This window comes from Curcuma longa, unplaced genomic scaffold (genome assembly GCF_044706935.1).
Source record: "Curcuma longa cultivar G26 ecotype Majalengka, Jawa Barat unplaced genomic scaffold, ITB_CL_G26_1.1 contig_14472, whole genome shotgun sequence".
NCBI lineage: Eukaryota > Viridiplantae > Streptophyta > Magnoliopsida > Zingiberales > Zingiberaceae > Curcuma > Curcuma longa.
This window is the reverse complement of record NW_027429783.1, coordinates 17,216-35,989: the sequence shown is the minus strand read 5'-3', so window position 1 is coordinate 35,989 and position 18,774 is coordinate 17,216. Positions and strand designations below refer to the sequence as shown.

The following is an 18,774-nucleotide window of genomic DNA, read 5'->3' as shown; positions in this document are numbered from 1 at the left end:
GGTTGATTTAGTAGACATGATGTCTTTAAACCAATCGACCATTCATATAAACATTGACACATTTCATACAGGACTTTCCCTGATGTAGTTCAGTTCTCATGAGTGTGTTCGTTCTTGGCCATGGACCTGGTCTGCGAGAAGGTTTAAGATTTGTGTCTTCCAAATCTCTTCGAAGCGACTCCACTTCTTTCTCACATAGATGATCACCCAAGAGTATTTTACACTACTCTACTGGATCATTAAAAGCTATGTGCTTATCCTCCATCCTATCACTATTTCATTGGGTCATTTTCCCCCATAGTGATGTTCCTTAGTCGGTGCAGTTAGGTTGTCCCTCAACTAACTCTCTATTTAACCCTTTGGTTAGTGGATCCGCTAGGTTATCCTTTGACTTTACATAGTCAATAGTGATAACTCCCGTTGAGAGTAGTTGTCTAATAGTGTTATGTCTACGACGCATATGTCTAGACTTTCCATTATACAAATGGCTTTGTGCCCGTCCAATTGCTGACTGACTGTCACAATGTATGCATATTGCGGGCACAGGTTTCGGCCATCTAGGAATATCTTCTAAAAATTATCGTAACCATTCAGCCTCTTCACCACATTTGTCAAGAGCTACGAACTCAGACTCCATTGTGGATCTAGTTATTATGGTTTGTTTAGAAGATTTCCATGACACAGCAGCACCTCCTAAAGTGAATAAATATCCACTTGTAGACTTAGAGTCTTTCACCTCAGATATCCAATTAGCATCGCTGTATCCCTCGATCACAGTTGGATATCTTGTATAGTGCAGCCCATAATCACGAGTGTAACGCAAATACCTTAGTATTCTTGTTATTCTTTTCCAATGCTCAATGCCGGGATTACTCGTGTATCTACTTAGTTTACTTACTGTGTAGACTAAGTCTGGTCGTGTACAACTCATTAGGTACATCAGACTTCCAATCACTCTAGAGTACTCTATTTGAGAGCTACTCTTTCCTCGATTTTTCGATAGATGTTGACTAATATCTATCGGAGTTCGTACCAACGCAGTATCATTCTTATTGAATTTCTCAAGAATCTTATCCACATAGTGGGACTGACTAAGAACAAGTCCTTCAGCTGTTCTAAGAATTTTAATTCCTAAAATTACATCAGCTAGACCCATGTCTTTCATGTCAAATCTTGAATTCAATATTTCCTTAGTGGATTTAATTATCTTATCACTATTTCCAATGATAAGTATGTCATCTACATAAAGACACAAGATGACAAAACCATCTTCAATGGTTTTGCTGTAGATACATTTATCACACTCATTGATTCTAAATCCACTATTCAACATGACGTTGTCGAATTTCTCATGCCACTGCTTAGGAGCTTGTTTCAAGCCATACAGTGACTTGACCAATCTACATACCTTATTTTCCTGTCCTGGAGCAGAAAATCCTTCAAGTTGTTCCATGTAGATTTCCTCTTCTAAATTTCCATTTAGAAAAGCGGTCTTAACATCCATTTGATGTATTTCCAAATTCCACAATGTGGCAATTGCTAATAACACTCTAATAGAGGTTATTCTTGATACTAGAGCATATGTATCAAAATAGTCAAGGCCTTCACGCTGTCGGTAACCCTTAATTACCAATCTAGCCTTGTATCTATCTATTGTGTCATCCGATTTCTTTTTCCTCTTAAAAATCCACTTACAGCCTAATGGCTTACTTCCAGGAGGAAGATCCACAAGCTCCCAAGTATGATTTTGTAAGATAGAAGTAATTTCAGATGCAATCGCTTCTTTCCAGTGAGGTCCTTCAGAAGATCTTAAAGCTTCTGTATAATTCTGTGGTTCACTTTCCAACATAAAAGTGATAAAATCCGATCCATAGAATTTTTCCACACGAGCTCTTTTACTTCGTCTAAGCTCTACCTCTTCTGGTTCATCATCATGTTCTTCTTCTTGTGTTTCAAAGGTCCTTTTTGAGGAACTTGCTTCCTTTCTAGTCTTATACGGAAACACATCTTCGAAGAATGAGGCATTTCTCGATTCAATTATCGAGTTCTTATGTATTTTTGGTATTAGCGATTCATATACTAGAAATCGGTAAGCACTACTATTCTGTGCATATTCTAGGAATATGTAGTCAATAGTTTTTGGTCCTATTTTGACCCTTTTTGGATTAGGTACCAACACCTTAGCAAGACACCCCCACACTCGCAAGTATTTATAGGATGATTTTCTACCATTCCATAATTCATAAGGGCTCTTGTCTATATTTTTCCGGGGTACCTTATTTAATAGGTAATTCGCTGTTAGCACAGCCTCTCCCCATAAATTTTCTGGTAGCCCAGAACTTAATAAAAAAGCATTCATCATCTCTTTTAAAGTACGATTTTTCCTCTCAGCAACACCATTTTACTGAGGAGTATATGGAGCCGTTGTTTCGTGCCTGATTCCATGTTCAGCACAAAACTCAACGAATGGTGAAACATATTCACCTCCTCGATCACTTCAAACCACCTTAATCTTTTTATTAAGATGATTTTCAACCTCAGTTTTATAGAGAATAAATTTCTCTATAGTCTCATCCTTACTTTTTAGAAGATACACATAACAGAATTTTGTGTTATCATCTATAAAAGTAATAAAATATTTATTTCCACCACGTGTCGGAACCCCTTTTAGGTCGCACACATCTGTATGGATTAAGCCGAGTGGTTCTGTGTTTCTTTCAACATGTTGAAAGGATGACCTTGTCATCTTCGCTTCAACACAAGTCTTACACTTTTGTTTCGGGTCAAGTAGGAATGTCGGAATGCTTTTCATGTTAATTAATCTTCGCATCGAATTATAATTAACATGACCTAGTCTACTATGCCACAACACAGATGACTCAAGCATATAAGAAGAGGAACTTTCATTTTTATTCATTTTAGGCCTAATGGCCATTACACTGAGCTTAAAGAGCCCATCATTTTCATACCCCTTCCCTACAAACATTCCATTCTTGGACAACACTACCCTGTCCGACTCAAATACAATGCGAAAGCCATGCTTGCTTAAGAGTGATCCAGATACCAGATTCTTTCGAATCTCCGGAACATACAACACATTGTTCAGAGTTAAGTCCTTGCCCGAAGTCATCTTCAGCACCACTTTTCCACGACCCTTGATTTCTGAGGTTGCTGAATTCCCCATATACAGTTTGTCTCCATCTTTAACTTCTTCAAAGTCATGGAGAAGCTCCTTGTTGCAGCACACATGTTTGGTGGCTCCTGTATCAATCCACCACTGCCGCGGATTTGAACCGATGAGGTTCACTTCTGAAATGGCTGCGCAAAGATCCATATCTGGACCCTCGCTCACATTAGCCTCATGCTTCTTTTTGGGCTTTCTGCAGTCTGAAGATTTGTGACCAACACGGTCACAGTTGAAGCATTTCCCCGTGAATTTCTTTTTGCTAATGCCTCCTTTAGGCTCCATCTTGGAATACTTTGACTTCTTCCGTTTTGAGCCCTCGCCATGTTCAACAACATTGGCTTTGACCATTGACTGAGTGAATGATCGTTTGTCTGAGCTCCTGTTGTCTTCCTCAATCCGGAGTCGGACGATGAGCTCCTCGATATTCATCTCCTTTCTTTTGTGCTTCAAATAATTCTTGAAGTCCTTCCAGCCGGGAGGGAGCTTCTCTATGATTGCTGCCACTTGGAAGGTTTCACTCAGCACCATGCCTTCTGAGTGAATCTCGTGCAGAATCACCTGAAGCTCCTGGACTTGACTGATCACCGTCTTGGAGTCCACCATTTTGAAGTCCAGGAACCGGCCAACAACAAATTTCTTGGCCCCCGCATCCTCTGTTCTGTATTTCAAGTCTAAGGATTCCCATAATTCCTTAGCCGACTTCTTAGTGCAGTATACATTATATAATGAATCTATCAAACAGTTAAGGATATAGTTTCTACAAAGAAACTCCGAGTGTTTCCAAGCCTCCACAGCATTGAAGGTTTGGGCATCCAAAGTACCCTCAGGTACCTTGGGTGGTTCTTCAGTCAAGAACCTAGCCAGATTGAGAGTGGTCAAGTAGAAAAGCATTTTCTGCTGCCACCTCTTGAAATTCAACCCTATGAATTTCTCTGGCTTCTCGGCATGATTGATTGGGACTGTTGGGACTGTCTCAATCGTGACAGTAGGAGTCGTTACCTGTACTTGTTGAGTAGTAGGCTCCGCTACCGTCATCTCAACTTGGTTCGTCGCCATCGCAACAGATAGGAGTCTGTTTTAAGATTGTTCACAAAAAAAAATTCTGATACGACCGAGCCGAGTGGCCGAACCGCCGAGTGCCGAGTGGCCGAACCGCTGAGTGCCGAGCCGAGTGGCCGAACCGCCGAGTGTCGAGTGGCCGAACCGCCGAGTGCTGAGCCGAGTGGCCGAACCGCCGAGTGCAGAGCAGAGTGGCCAAGCCGAGTGGCCGAACCGCCGAGTGCCGAGTGGCCGAGCAGAGTGGCCGAACCGCCGAGTGCCGAGTGGCCGAACCGCGGAGTGCCGAGCCGAGTGGCCGAGCCGAGTGGCCGAGTGGCCGAGCCGAGTGTGCGAGCCGAGTGGTCGAACCGCCGAGTGCCGATGAGTGGTCGAGGCCTGCGTTCAACGCAGTTTCCTTAAAACAGATTCGTCCCTCACGACGGACGTCTATTTCCCAGGATACAACGACAATACCGGATCGTTTCCGGCGAACTGACTACACCACAAAGCTATCACCACCAGAGAGGGGAGCAGAGGAAAAGGAAGCAGTGATCGAGAAAATGAATCTTCTCCTACTGTCGTCGCTGCCTCTTTTATAACCTTGCACCGTATCTCCCATTAATTGGAGATTAATGACACAATTAATGGATTAATGACCTGACTTGATTCGAAACGTTTGTAATTACACTCAGACGTTTCAACGCCAGGCAATTAACTCATCCGTTTCACCACAGCCACGGTTACAAAAAATGGAAGGAGATGCAAAATGTTGGTTGATCTGCTTGGGCAAATTTTGCCCTGACCGGTCCGACATTCGACGCGCGCAAGTCGCGCTCGCACACAAGTTGCCTTGCGGGAAGTGAAATCCGGGCCCTGGATTCGCACCCCCCCTGCGCACCCACGCGTGAGAGAGAGCCTCTCCCCATGCATTTGTTCACAACATCAATGCTTGTGATACAATATAAACCAACCAAATTGTCCCCCAACTACCAATGTGGGACTAAAACTCTTCCATTTCATTGTTTCCATTCATATTTCCAACAGGAGCTCCTCGGTTGCTGTCTCCTCTTCGCGAGCTGGAGATAACTGAAGATGGCGGCGGCTGGATTTTGGCGACGGCGGACAGGGGCGACAACGGAGGAAGAAGAAGAGAAGAGGGGAGGGGTTAGGGCTGCTCGCACGGCCCTCTTATAGCTTTCCCTACCCGAGTTTTCCGCCGGCGGACTCGGGTGCGGCGACAACGTCCGTCGAATTCGGGCACGGCGGGCGCGGGTCGCGCAGAATAGGGGGAGAGGACGAGCAATTTTTAGTTTTCATGAGGAGTGAACAGTACTCCTTAAACCGGGTTTGAGTTTGATCGGTTTAAACTTACTAACAACCTAGGATTTATTGACCGTTTGAACCGCTTAATAGCGAATCAGATTTAATTTTTGGTTCGCTTGGTTTACTAATCAAACGATCTCGGATTTAACCCAAATTAGTTTTATTGGATTCGTCTTCACCAAACAAATCTTTTCATCTATTTTATTCTATCAAAACCTCTTCCATGAACCAAATCGAGTTTGATTCAGTTTGGTTCAATCTTGATTCGTTTGGTCCACTAACCAAACGATCTCTAATTTATCTCAATTTGGTTTCATTGGTTTCGTCCATACTAGATGAGTCACATTCTCCCGTATTTCTTATTTAATAACCTAATGAATTTCTATTTTTATGATTTACGAGTTTAATCTAATTAATTATTTTATTAAATAAGTTAGGGTTTAATTAGTTAAACCTAACCCAATTTATTTTTAATTTAATTAACCTTCCTAATCTTTTCTTAAACCCCTGAAATTAAGATTAATTTTATTTATAAATTTTCACCAAATTTTTGGTATTTTACAATCATGCTAAATTTTAAATGGATTTTTGATTTCATTTTGCCACTTATTATTAGATATTTACTCTATTCTTTGTTCAAAGATATGTTCAAACCTATAATTTTCACTTTTGGTGCTTCAACAAAGGAGAAGTATGGATTGAGGGGGAGAAAGTATCAATACTTATCATTAAAATTACTCTCTCTTGAACGTTTGGTTACTTACTCATATTTACTCTGATTATTTTCCTGCTTTTTGCTGTATGACAAAAAGGGGGAGAATGAAATGGTAAAGTTAGGCTTTCATGATTATTCATGTTATACATGCTTAGCATTTATGTTAATGCTTGATTAACTCTGATTAGAGCATAATTATTGAAAGTATGTATTGTGATTTTATACATGCTGTATTAAAGACCTAACTTAAATGATTTTTGCCAAACATCAAAAAGGGGGAGATTGTTGGGGCAATTGTGCCCCAAGTGATCTGGATTTTAATGTTTGGCTGAATCAGTTTAAGTTAGGCAATGTTTGTGATCTAACATGTGTGACTTGAGTTCACAGGAAAGTCCAGGAATGGAGTCTTGGCATTTGGTGAAGTCCCGGAGGCGCGGCCTCTTGGCAAAGGTGAAGTCCCGGAGGCGAGGCCTCTTGGCAAGAGAAGACTTAGCACGACAAAGTTGAGGGAGACGTCTCAAGCGAGTGCAAGGAAGTGCACGAGGCTTGTGGAAGGCGTTTGAAGACTTGTGTCAAGGCTAAGGGATGAAGAAGAAGTTGAAAAAGGGAGTGTTCAGCTTAGGCAGTCGACAGTCGGGGGTTGATCCGAAGAACACACAGCCAAGAACAGAAAGATCAGTCGAGTGGTTCAGTCGACTGGCGACTATTGGAGCAGTCGACTGATAGACTGTCGTTGGACGACAGCTGGCAAATTAAATGTATATTTAATAACCGTTGAAGCCCATCAGTCGACTGGCCCTAGAAGCAGTCGACTGGTGCACTGAATTTTATAAAAAGAGCAGTCAACGTCGTAGACAAAAACATAAAATTCTCTCATCTTCTTAATTGCTCTGTTACATTGTAAAAGCTCTTTCTCTTCCTCCTAAACTTCGCTACAAATCATGTACGAGGAAGAAACTCTGTTGTGAAGGTTTCTCCGCCTTCGAAGCGTGCTTTGAGAAGGATGTTGTTTTCAATCCATACAAACCACTACATAAAACCCTCCTGATGTGAGATGGAAGCAACCGACCAAATCTCGAAGCTCCAAGTAAACCTATCTGCTACTTGGGGAGAAAACAAGGCAACCCTAGGGTCTGGGTAGTGAGTATCAGATACTCAGTGGATATAGAAAAAAGTGCATGTAAAGATAAATCAGCAAGAATAACAGGAGTATACAGTCTCTACAACATGTATAGAAGAAATAAATAATAATCAACAAGTAACAGGAATCAGCAGATAAAATGAATCATGGTAATAGAAATCATACTAAATGTAATCATGCATGTAATGTCATGCAATGCAACAGGAATATATCAAACAAGTGCAACAGTCACACGCAAACATATAAATAACAATGCAATAATAATAATAATAATAATAATAATAATAATAATAATAATAATAATAATAATAATAATAATAATAATAATAGCAAATGCATGCAGATATGCAACACACATCATAATCAACATGCATGGTCACTGTCTACACTCGCCATCCCCAGTCACCCCTAAGGGCAGTGAACTGAGACGCCAAACAGGACATACTGCACAGGCTCCAACAACTAACCACCCTAATCAGGTGGGGAGCGGGCAGTGTATCAGGAGGGCAATATAGCAGTCCTGGTCGCACCCAACTATAGTGCAACATATGCTCTCACCCCTGTGCCACCACAACACGGTGTCAGGTGAGTGCCAACAACAACTACAACCAACATGCTGTCAACAACACCTACTACTAGCATGTAGATGTTATGATGATCATCCCAACATATAATAGCTACAACCAATCAGCATAATCAACATGAATCAATAGAAGTCATCATAGATCAATCATACAAAAGTTGAGACTGTACTATCAGTGGATAGATCAATCAAAGGTCAATCAACATGTATCAAGCAACGAACAATACTAGTATCAACTGGGATAAATGACATAGGTAACAAGAGTATCAACATGATAGTAATAGATTATTACAAGGTCAACTGACAAGTATCAAACAACGATTATCAAAAGATATCAACTAGATAATATCACAAATAACATGAATAGCAACAGGATAGATAAAATAAACAATAAATCATGCACTAAAAGAAAACCTGTAGTGACCAAGTACAGGGTACCCACCTAAATCAGACGACCGTCGAAATAAGAACCCCCAATATAAGCTCCGAGTATAATAGGACCAATCAACTCAAGGTCCTGAAATTAAACAATAATACAATACTTACTAAAATGATACTGTATTAAATTTACAGTAATTAAACTCCCCAATTTAATCTAACTAATCCCCTTAGTTTACAACCAGATTCAACACCTCCAAAATCCAACCGAATCCCTAAAATAGATCAAACCTAACTCAGGTTAGACTAATCTAACCATTTGATTTGCTATTAATAGGATTTAACTAATCAATTAATTAGTTGTATTAATTAAATTAATCAATACAACTAATCTCATGTTTAATCAAACTCAAGCTACCCAATCAACCTAATTCTATCATTAACCCAATCCAACATTAATTAAACAACTATCTTCCCAACATAAATCCCTAACATAGGTCAAACCCAACAATCATAACCATCCAACCTTAAAACAAATAGGATTTAACAACACAATCCAATCTAATTATGAATCTAATCTACTAATCAATATCCATCTCATAATCCAGAACAACTCCAATTCAATTGAAACCCACAAAGCAAGGTCAATCCACCAACCCATCTATAATCCACCATTTGAACAGTCAACCCTAACAGAACAACAAACAGTTGAATCCCATAAACTTAATCAAATTCTAACAAAGAAACTTACCTCTAATTCAAGCCCTAGATCCAACTCCGATTCCACTCCCTTCTTCTTCTTCACAATCGAAATCCCTCGGCTCTGAAACCCAAAGGAAGTCCACCAAGCAAAGCACAATCCAATAGCTTGCAAGAACTCAGCACACCAAGACCAATCAAATCCCCCAGAGATTCCGAAGAATTCTTGACAGATCACAATACCTCTCCACGGAATCAAGAACGCTTACCCAACCGAGATCCGATCATGTCGGTGCCTAATCCACGGATGAGCAACTCATATTCGCTCACGAGATGCAGCGCGAAATCGCCTCCGCCCGAGAACGCACATAGCTGCTTCCATTAGTTGCAATGGCGACGGCGTTGTGGTGGAGACGATCGAGCTCACTTTCCTCTCCGGCTGAAGCAAAGGAGATTGGCCTTCGGTGCCAGCACATCGAAATCGCCTCTTCCAGGGAATGCACCTCGTTACTTCTATCGATTAGGCACTCTCCGGCCTCTCCTCGTTGTAGCCGGCGACATCCTATGGGCGAAGATCAACTGTGCCTCGGAAGAAGAAGGTTTCAAAGAAGCCACCGAGCAAGAACGCCCACGAACAAGACTCGGTGCTTGTGAGGCAGCGGCGGAGTGAAGAGAATCACGGCACAACCAAAGAGTCAGAGTTTTGTGTTTTAAAGAGGAATGCACAGTAACTTGGGTTAGGGTTGGGCTAAACTGGCTTAAACTTAGGGTTTACTATAACCATCGAATTGGTTACTGTAGCAAATCAGGTTCAACTTGGTTCGCTTGGTTCACTATCCAAATGACCTCCGATTTGATCCAAACCAGTTTTGTTTGATTTTTCTTCACAAGACGAATCTTCCCATCCCTTTTATTTTATCAAAACCTCTTTCATCATGAACCAAACCAATTTGGTTCAAACAGAATCGTTTGGTTCACCAACCAAACAATTTCTAGATTTGACCCAATTTGGTTTCGTTGATTTCGTCTTTGCAAGACGAGTTCCATTCTCCACCACAACGAAATTTTCTGGTATCTTACATCCCTCTTGCATATTGCATGCAAATAGGACCTTAGACACCTCGGATAGCTTGTTCCTAACTTACCATTGATACAGTTGCTTCAGGTGCTCAACCATATCATGAGCATTCATGCTCTCATGTTGCTTCTGAAGCTCAAAATTCATGGTAGCAAGCATAAGGCATGATATATCTAGTGCATCATCCTAATGCTTCTTGTAAGTATCTTTTTCCGCACGAATAAGGGTAGTGGCAGGTGCTTCAGAAAGGGATTGCGCTAGGATGTACAGTTTGCGTTCTTGCTTGAAGATGTTGGCGATCTTTACTCCGATCCTTCTCAAGGACAGATTATTTGACGTATTTGCGATCCATTAAAATGCACAAATGAGTATCATATATAAATCATTTAATGTTGGCGATCCGCTCCGAAGAGCATAGAACCCCACAGAACAAAAAAAACTTTTGATCCCGCCTTTGGATCAATTGACTAAGTCTATGAGGAAGACAAAATCAATTGATCCTTATAGGATCGCCGATTCCTAATTATTATCTACGGTGTTACCTACTTGTTCTAGTAAATTAAAAACTGCGGAAATAAAATAATTACCAGAACCTTGAAGATAACCTCGCTGCCTTCCGCTGTATTCCTGTCTTCTTCCTGGACGTTGGGTGGACAACGATCCTCCAGGAACAAGGATTGCAACTCCTCCGGATGAAGAGCTTTGGATCTCCTTTCTTCTTCTTGCTGCCGCTTCACCTTGGCTTGTCTTCTTGCTAGGTCCGGCCACCTCTCTTGGATAGAAGATCCGGCCACCTCAAGAGGAGAAGATGAAGGGGGCGGTGGAAGAAGGAAATAAAAGAGGAAGAAGAAGGGGGATAAGTGGGCGGCGGCAAGAAGAAAGTGGCTAGGGTTTTTCCAAAACCTAGCCTCTCTTCTCCTCTAACTTCGTTGTCGTCCACCCTTAAGCCCCCCTTTTATAGTTTTGTGCCCAAGACCAAGCCCCCTTTCTTAGCCAATAAGAAATAATTTAATTAGAATTAATTCCATGAATTATTTCTAATTATAAAAATTTCTTAAATATAGGCCTCTAGATTAGCTTGCTTGGTTTCTAGCCGTTAGATCTTTATGGAAATAACAAAAATAATTATTTCCATCTTTATCTAATTATGGTCGGCCATTAAAAGAATTATTTCCATGAATTAATTCTTTTAAAAGGAATTATTTCCATAATTAAAAGAATAAAACTTAACCGAAAAGATCTCATCCATCGGATGCAACATTTTTTGCAACGCTTTAAAAACGTTGTTTTTAATATGTATGACAACACATTTTGCAACGGTTAAAAAGCGTTGTAATTTTGTTACAAATTGCTTGAGTATTACAACGTTTTAAAAAGCGTTGTCTTTTGATTTTTTTAGCAGTAAATAAGAAACCAATATATTTTGTAAATACAAAACCATTGACTACAAAATTTACTAAATCACATACAAAACATACAACTTATTTTTATACAAAAACCATTGTTACAACAGGTTCATAACATACAAGTTCATAACACATGTCCATAACATACAACTTATACAAGTTCATAACACAAATTCAAGTTACAACTTCCAACATAAAAGCTACATAATAGCAGCAGGTCCATAACAAATGTTTCAACGCAACAGAATATCCTCCAACAGCAGCAGAAATAGAACAGGTGCATCACAACATTAGCAGCACCAAGTAACAACAGGTGCATCACCAAGTAACAGTAGGTATATCTGCCAAAGACCAGTCTGCCAAAAGATAATACTAATTTATCCAAAATATGGGCACAATAGCACCTAAGAATTATACACAATGAACTTTGAATCACAAATAAATATCTTTATTGTCACTACTAGAAAAATGTTATAGACAACGCGAAAAACGCGTTGTCTTTGTGGGTTAAAAAGCGTTGTAAGAGGCCCTGTTGTAAAAGGGGTACCTCAACGACAACGCTTTTTAAGCGTTGTCTTTGTTAACATCGACAACACCTTCGCAACGCAGAAAAAGCGTTGTAAATATTACAACGTTTTTTGCGACGCTTTTAAAACGTTGTTTTTAATAGGTATGACAACACATTTTGCAACGGTTAAAAGCGTTGTAATTTTGTTACAAATTGCTTGGGTTTTGCAACGTTTTTAAAAGTGTTGTCTTTTGATTTTTTTAGCAGTAAATAAGAAAATAATATATTTTGTAAATACAAAATCATTGGCTACAAAATTTACTAAATCACATACAAAACATACAACTTATATTTACACAAAAATCATTCTTACAGCAGGTTCATAACACAAATTCATAACATACAACAAGTTCATAACATACAACTTATACAAGTTCATAACACAAATTCAAGTTACAACTTCCAACATAGAAGCTCCATAACAACAGCAGGTCCATAACAAAGGTTTCAACGCAACAGAATATCCTCCAACAGCAGCAGAAATAGAACAGGTACATCACAACATTAGCAGCACCAAGAACAGCAGGTGCATCACCAAGTAGAGAAGATAATCATAACTTTAATGTTAACACAGTTAATTTCCACACAAGAATGTTAGAATGAAGTAGAGAAGATGTTAGTATGAAAATTTCTTCAGGAATTAATTCAAACAACATATTCGTCAAAGTTCAGTACAACTTACTTTAAGCTTGTTTAATGCATCAAGAAGATTCCTAGGATCAGTGAAACCATCTCGCAAGTATTCTGCAACAGCAATATTATGAAGAACCTGAAATAAATAGAAAAAGTATAGCGAAGAGTTTACTCAAAGAAGAAATGTACATAGGTGAATAAATATACTCTTCTATTGAATGCAACTCAACAACAAATCATCATATACTTTAGAAAGCAGTGGGGTATTAGTTAAAATGAATTGATTCAAGAAAAAATAGACTTGCTTTTGTATAACAGACAATTGATGCATTTTGATAAGAGAAACAACATCAAGGCCTGAGTCACCGCTATTCAGGGTTGGCTAAAGATAAACTGTGTAAAAGCCTTTGCACACAACCACACACACACAAACTATTGGCATTTGGCCTGTAATGAGAACCAAAATCATTATATACCTAATTATCAAAATACGTAGAGAGATAACGTTTCATAAGATAGGCAAATTGTATTTTAAAAAAGATTCAGAGAAGAAAAAAGAAAAACCATTGCTTCGACCATAGACATATCGCTAATCTAACTAGTTGCACTAATTACCTCAGCTAGAAACTCTTTAGTGCCCTGTGATGATGATTGAGAGCGCAGTTTGACTGCAACTTGAGTACCATCTTCCAACAAACCATGGTAGACTGTACCAAATGCTCCCTTGCCGATGATATTCTTAAGCTTGTTGGTTATTCTCTCTAACTCACTGTAAGTAAATTCTCAGTTTTCAAGTTGCAACAAGATATTACTTAAAGCAATAACCTTGGTAGCTGCCCATGGATTATTAGTTATTAGTGACAATTTACATTTAAGTGAAAACATGTGCCCATGGATTACTTAAAGCAACAAGATATTAGGTTGCAGGAAATCAGATAATCTAGCAGATGGTTTAGATGAAAACACAGATCAACAATGATTCTTTAAGTTTTATAGTCAAGATTAACGGCTTCAAATTTCTTTAAAACATACAGGAAGTGTGTTGTAAAGAGCAATAACCTTGGTAGCTGCTAATCAACTGTCTCTAATTTGCAAAGATACAGAAACTCACAAAAATCAAACTGTTACTAAGGTAAACAAAGTTCCTTTTTCAGAATCATTATACTTACTAAATCTAAGTAGAACATTAATATTGGCAACTTTTAAAAGTCAATAACAAATAATAGTATAAATGGGGAGAAAAAAAACTAAGACATAAAAAATTATCCGAGTGAAACAAAAATTACTTTCTAATGCCATTTCCCCATTGTCAGGTTGGCAGACAATCAAATTTTCTATGTCAACTCCCAATGCCCTGGAATAAGTTGGATCAAAAGCATGCTCTGCATCAACAAGCATGGCATTGCCTCCCAATTTCTGCATATTAGTAGCCGAATACATAGTTGATTCAGTAATATACTTTAGCAGTTAAAAAAAAATGTGTCACCTTGTCCTACAAACATTTATCATTTCTAAAGAAACAACACTAAACTTTTAAAGCTATACCTGTATTTCTGCAATTGCATGTAGAGCTAGCGTAGTCTTCCCACTGCTTTCTGAACCAAATATCTGTTGAACCAGAAAAGAAAGACAATTTATAATTTCACAAATCACAATAATTCTAGAGCTATTCAATTCTTTAAGCATAGATAGAGAGATCCTTTTGTTTTCCTTGATTGTTATATGAAATAACAAAAACTGAACAAATTTATCAAATTAAAAAACTAAATAATATTATTCCATTCTTTTCTAGTAATTTCTATGTTTTCTATTAAAGATAAATGCTTGTAAAGGACAAAAATTAATCAAATTATCGAAATACTATAGAATTAGACTGAAGCTTTTTCCTCTGGGAAGACGCTAAAACAAGTTAAACACCCACTTGAGATATATCTTGTTAATCAAATTATCGTATACATACACTAAAGCACCACCAGCACTTCCTAATCTTGTAACACTTCCCTTGCCAAATGAACTGTTTATATCATTCATTGTTGCTTCCAATGCCTTAAGCTGCAACATATAGAAACCAACTTATTGTCATGCCAGGCTGACTGTAGAAGAAATGACAATAGCTTTAATAAGGCAGCAAGAGCAGTTGATGTATCATTGAAGGAACAATGATACAACTTTGTAAAATAAATGAAACTAATGTAAGTAAAACTCAATGTTTCAAATATTAGCCAATAACAACTCGAGCACATGCAGACTAGCACAAATCAATAGACCAATTAAGCTAATATCTTCTTATTTATAGGTAAGTCATGCACAACCTTCCTGCATTATCAACTTTGGACAAGTTAAGGTCAAAATATGGTGAGCATATATTTGAGTTCAGTTTTCCTTATGAGAAATGCATAGACTTGAGATCCTGGATATAAACCCTCAACGACAATACTTTTAAAAAACCAAGAGATAAATTTTTTATCCTCAAACAAAATTGGTCTGAAATTTATTACCTGAGATCTCAATAGCTGTGCATTTTCCTCCTCCAATTTTGACACTAAAGTTTCAAGCTCAGCAACATATGCCTAAAAACATCAAGTTACAGAGGAAAAAAATTCAAGCTTTTAGGGTCTACCTAGTAATTCAGTGACCAGTCTAACTTTGGAAACCGAGGGCAAACCAAAAACCTATTTTCTCTCCCTTGATCGTGCAGCAGACTCCCTGTTCTTTATCATCCTCTTTTGCCGCTGCAACCCTATCCGCTGGATCCAACAACGGTCTCTTCCTCCCTCTACTACTTGCCACACCCTCTGCTCCGTTGACAAATTCAACAACCAGATTATCCCACCAATGGATTCGGCCCGCCACCAGCTTGGATGGAACCGGACAGGATTCCGACGTCCTCCTCTGCCACCGCCCCTGCCCGCGCCAAGAAGTCCTCCAACGTCATCTCCGACCCAGGTCCCTCCCCGCCCTCGGCCACCCGGCCAGCGGTGATCTCCCGCCATACCTCCTCCACCGTCTTCCCGCCGATGCTCATGAGCGACGCCAAGCTGCTACCCTGTCCCGACACTGAGGCTCCCCCATCCGCCCCCAAGGCGGCGGTGTTCTCGGCGCATATGCCGCGGAAAAGCTCCTCCATGCTCATCGACCCGAGGCTCTTGGTGAGTCCGCCGCCTCCGCTGACGGAGCTTTGGAGATCAGCGACGGGGAGAGAGCAGATGGAGATCTGGTGCGTGAGATCGGAGTTGGCGGAGGATGACGACGCCATCACCCTCGAAGACGCCATCGGGAAGCAACTTGGATCTTCAAGTGGCACCGGCGATTAGGGTTAGGGTTTTCAAAGATCCATGTCTCTCTCCATCGCTGAATCCACATGAAGCACGAGAGACAGAGAGAGAGAGCGATTTATTTGCAGAAAAGATGGACCAAAGTCCAATTTATTGACTTTTGAATCCTTCTTCTGTAAACAAACCAATAAATGCATAGAAAATTTCATGTTGGCACGAGGAGGTCACCGTACGCACTAGAGGAGCACAGGCCTAGAGGAGCACCACCCTAGAGGGGAGCACGGGCCTGGAGGAGCATCGGATGCAGCTTCCGTTCTATCTTCGTCTTCGCCTCTTCACAGCGGCGCGAAGAGGAGCTAGAGGTGCGAAAGGGGCGGGAGAAGAGGAGAGGCACGAAAGGGGGGTCGGGAGAAGAGTAGCTACTAGCTAGAGGTGCGAGAGGGGGCGAAAGAGGCACGAAAATGGAGCGGGAGAAGACGAGCTAGAGGTGCGAGCGGGAGGGGACGAAAATGGTGACGGGAGAAAGAGGGAGGCGTACGCATGAACGAAATCGCGGACTCGCCCAATAAAAATCCCTGGATATAAACCATCAACCCTCAATGACAACACTAAACGACAATACTTTTAAAAAGCGTTGTCTTTGGCAAAAAAAACTCATAAAAGACAACGTTTTCGACAACGCTTTTGTAAAGTGTTGTGGTTGACCCAAAATAAACGCTAATAGACAACGCTTTCATAACAAACGTTGTCTTTTAGTTTTCAAAAGACAACGTTTTTGAGTAAAAACGTTGTAAATTGAAAAACCACAACGCTTTTGCTAAAAACCGTTGTCTTTGGGGCGTTGTCTATTAACATTTTTCTAGTAGTGCATGTTACGTGGTTGATTAAGATTGTTGTGAGCTATAGGCTTATAAATAGCTTATATAAAGTGTTAATTATGCATATAATGTGTCAGCCCAATGGATGGTATCTCATCAAGATCCCATCCATATGCATAATTTTTTATTACATAACTTCTTACTTATATCTCTAATGTTCTTGGCTTTAGTCGTGAGCTTATGGTATATTTCTCTTTTTATTTCCAATGCAATCTATAACTACTAACATGAGTAGCATCCCCATAGTTATTGAATCAAACTTTGCCTATTGAAAAGAATATATTACCATATTCTTTGGTCGCATGGACTTAGACTATGCTTTGAGACACGATTGTCCCGCACCTCTAACCAATGCTAGCATTGTAAAGTAGAGGATTAACTTTGATAAGTGAGAGTGATCGAATCATATGAGTCTAAGATCATGAAGCTCTCAATTCGGAACCACTAAAGTGATCAATAACTGAAGAGGAGGATGTGAAATCTTTCCTAAAGCAATTAGCATACCAATTCATGTCAAACGAAAAGGTTGAAACAACCACACTTTTATCAAAGTTGGTGTCCATATTGTACAATGGAAAGGGTAACATATGTGAGTACATTATGGAGATGTTTAATCTTGCCACAAGACTAAATGTACTACAACTTGAAATGAAAGAGAATATACTAGTGCATTTTATCTTGATATCTCTGCCTGCACAATTCACTTCTTTTAGGATATCTTATAAGAGAAATGATACTTATCATGAAATGATAACATGAAATTGTAGCATGACACTCACAATTGCATGCAGTGGGTCCACTGCATGCCAGTGGGACCCACTGTCAATGTGAGTGTCATGCTACGATTTCATGTTGTGTATCACCACTCATCTTATAATACTCAAAAGGAACAATGGACATTAAATGGAATTACTACACAATGTGTGCAAGAGGAGGAGAGATACATCTGAAATTGCTCATTTTACATCCACTCATTAGGGTTTAAGTAGTAAAAGAAAGAGGACTAATAACAAAAGTAAAGATAAATAAACTATAAATTCTGAGGTTCATGGGCATAAAGAATAAAAGAAGCAAGATAAAAAATTTTCTTATTTCTTCTGCAAAAAGAATGACCACATAAAGAAGGATGCCCTAAATACGTCAATTAGCATGCTAAGAAAGGTAAACTTCTTAACTTTGTCGGTTCAGAAGTCAACTTATTGATTATACCTAATGACACTTGATGGATAGATACCGGTGCTACTACTCATATAAATGTCACTATGTAGAATTGTCTCAAGAGCCGACTGTCACTTGATGGTGAAAGATACATTTATATAGGGAATAGAAAGAAGACTAAAGTAGAGCCTATAGGTGTTTTTAGGCTTTATTTATGAATCAATTTTTTTTAGATTTGGATAATATATTTTATGTACTGTCTTTTAGATAGAACTTAATTTCTATTTCTTGTTTAGACAAATCTGATTATTCTTGTTCATTTGAAAATGAAGTTTTTAGTATTTCCCTTAATTATGTGTTGGTTGGCAATGGCTCGTTGATTGATACAACAACAACAACAACAACCAAGCCTTATCCCACTAAGTGGGGTCGGCTATATGGATCCTTTTACGCCATTGAGCTCTATCTCCTATTATATTATCATTTATATTTAAATAAATTTTATCTTGTTTTATTGTTGCTAACCAAGTCTTTTTTGGTCTACCTCGCCCTCGTTTGATATGCGTATTTGTTATAGTTTCACACCGCCTAACTGGAGCATTTATCGGTCGTCTAAGTACATGTCCGTACCACCTTAAACGTGTCTCACGGAGTTTTCCCTCAATAGATGCAACTCCAACTTTCTCTCTAATGCTCTCATTTCTTATTCTGTCC

General features: G+C 39.4%; 1 protein-coding gene and 1 pseudogene across 1 annotated transcript; both read right to left on the bottom strand.

The window, feature by feature from the left end:
* Positions 1 to 1,408: 1,408 nt before the first annotated feature.
* LOC141816146 (uncharacterized) lies at positions 1,409 to 4,243 on the bottom strand (the record flags this gene model as incomplete). Its single annotated transcript, XM_074703983.1, has 4 exons — positions 4,009 to 4,243; positions 3,746 to 3,918; positions 2,939 to 3,631; positions 1,409 to 2,104 (listed from the first exon to the last, which is right to left on the bottom strand). Coding segments are annotated over exons 1-4 (1,797 nt in total), but the record flags the coding sequence as incomplete, so codon positions are not given.
* A 4,805-nt stretch (positions 4,244 to 9,048) lies between these two features.
* LOC141816145 (uncharacterized) lies at positions 9,049 to 16,115 on the bottom strand (annotated as a pseudogene).
* Positions 16,116 to 18,774: the final 2,659 nt, after the last annotated feature.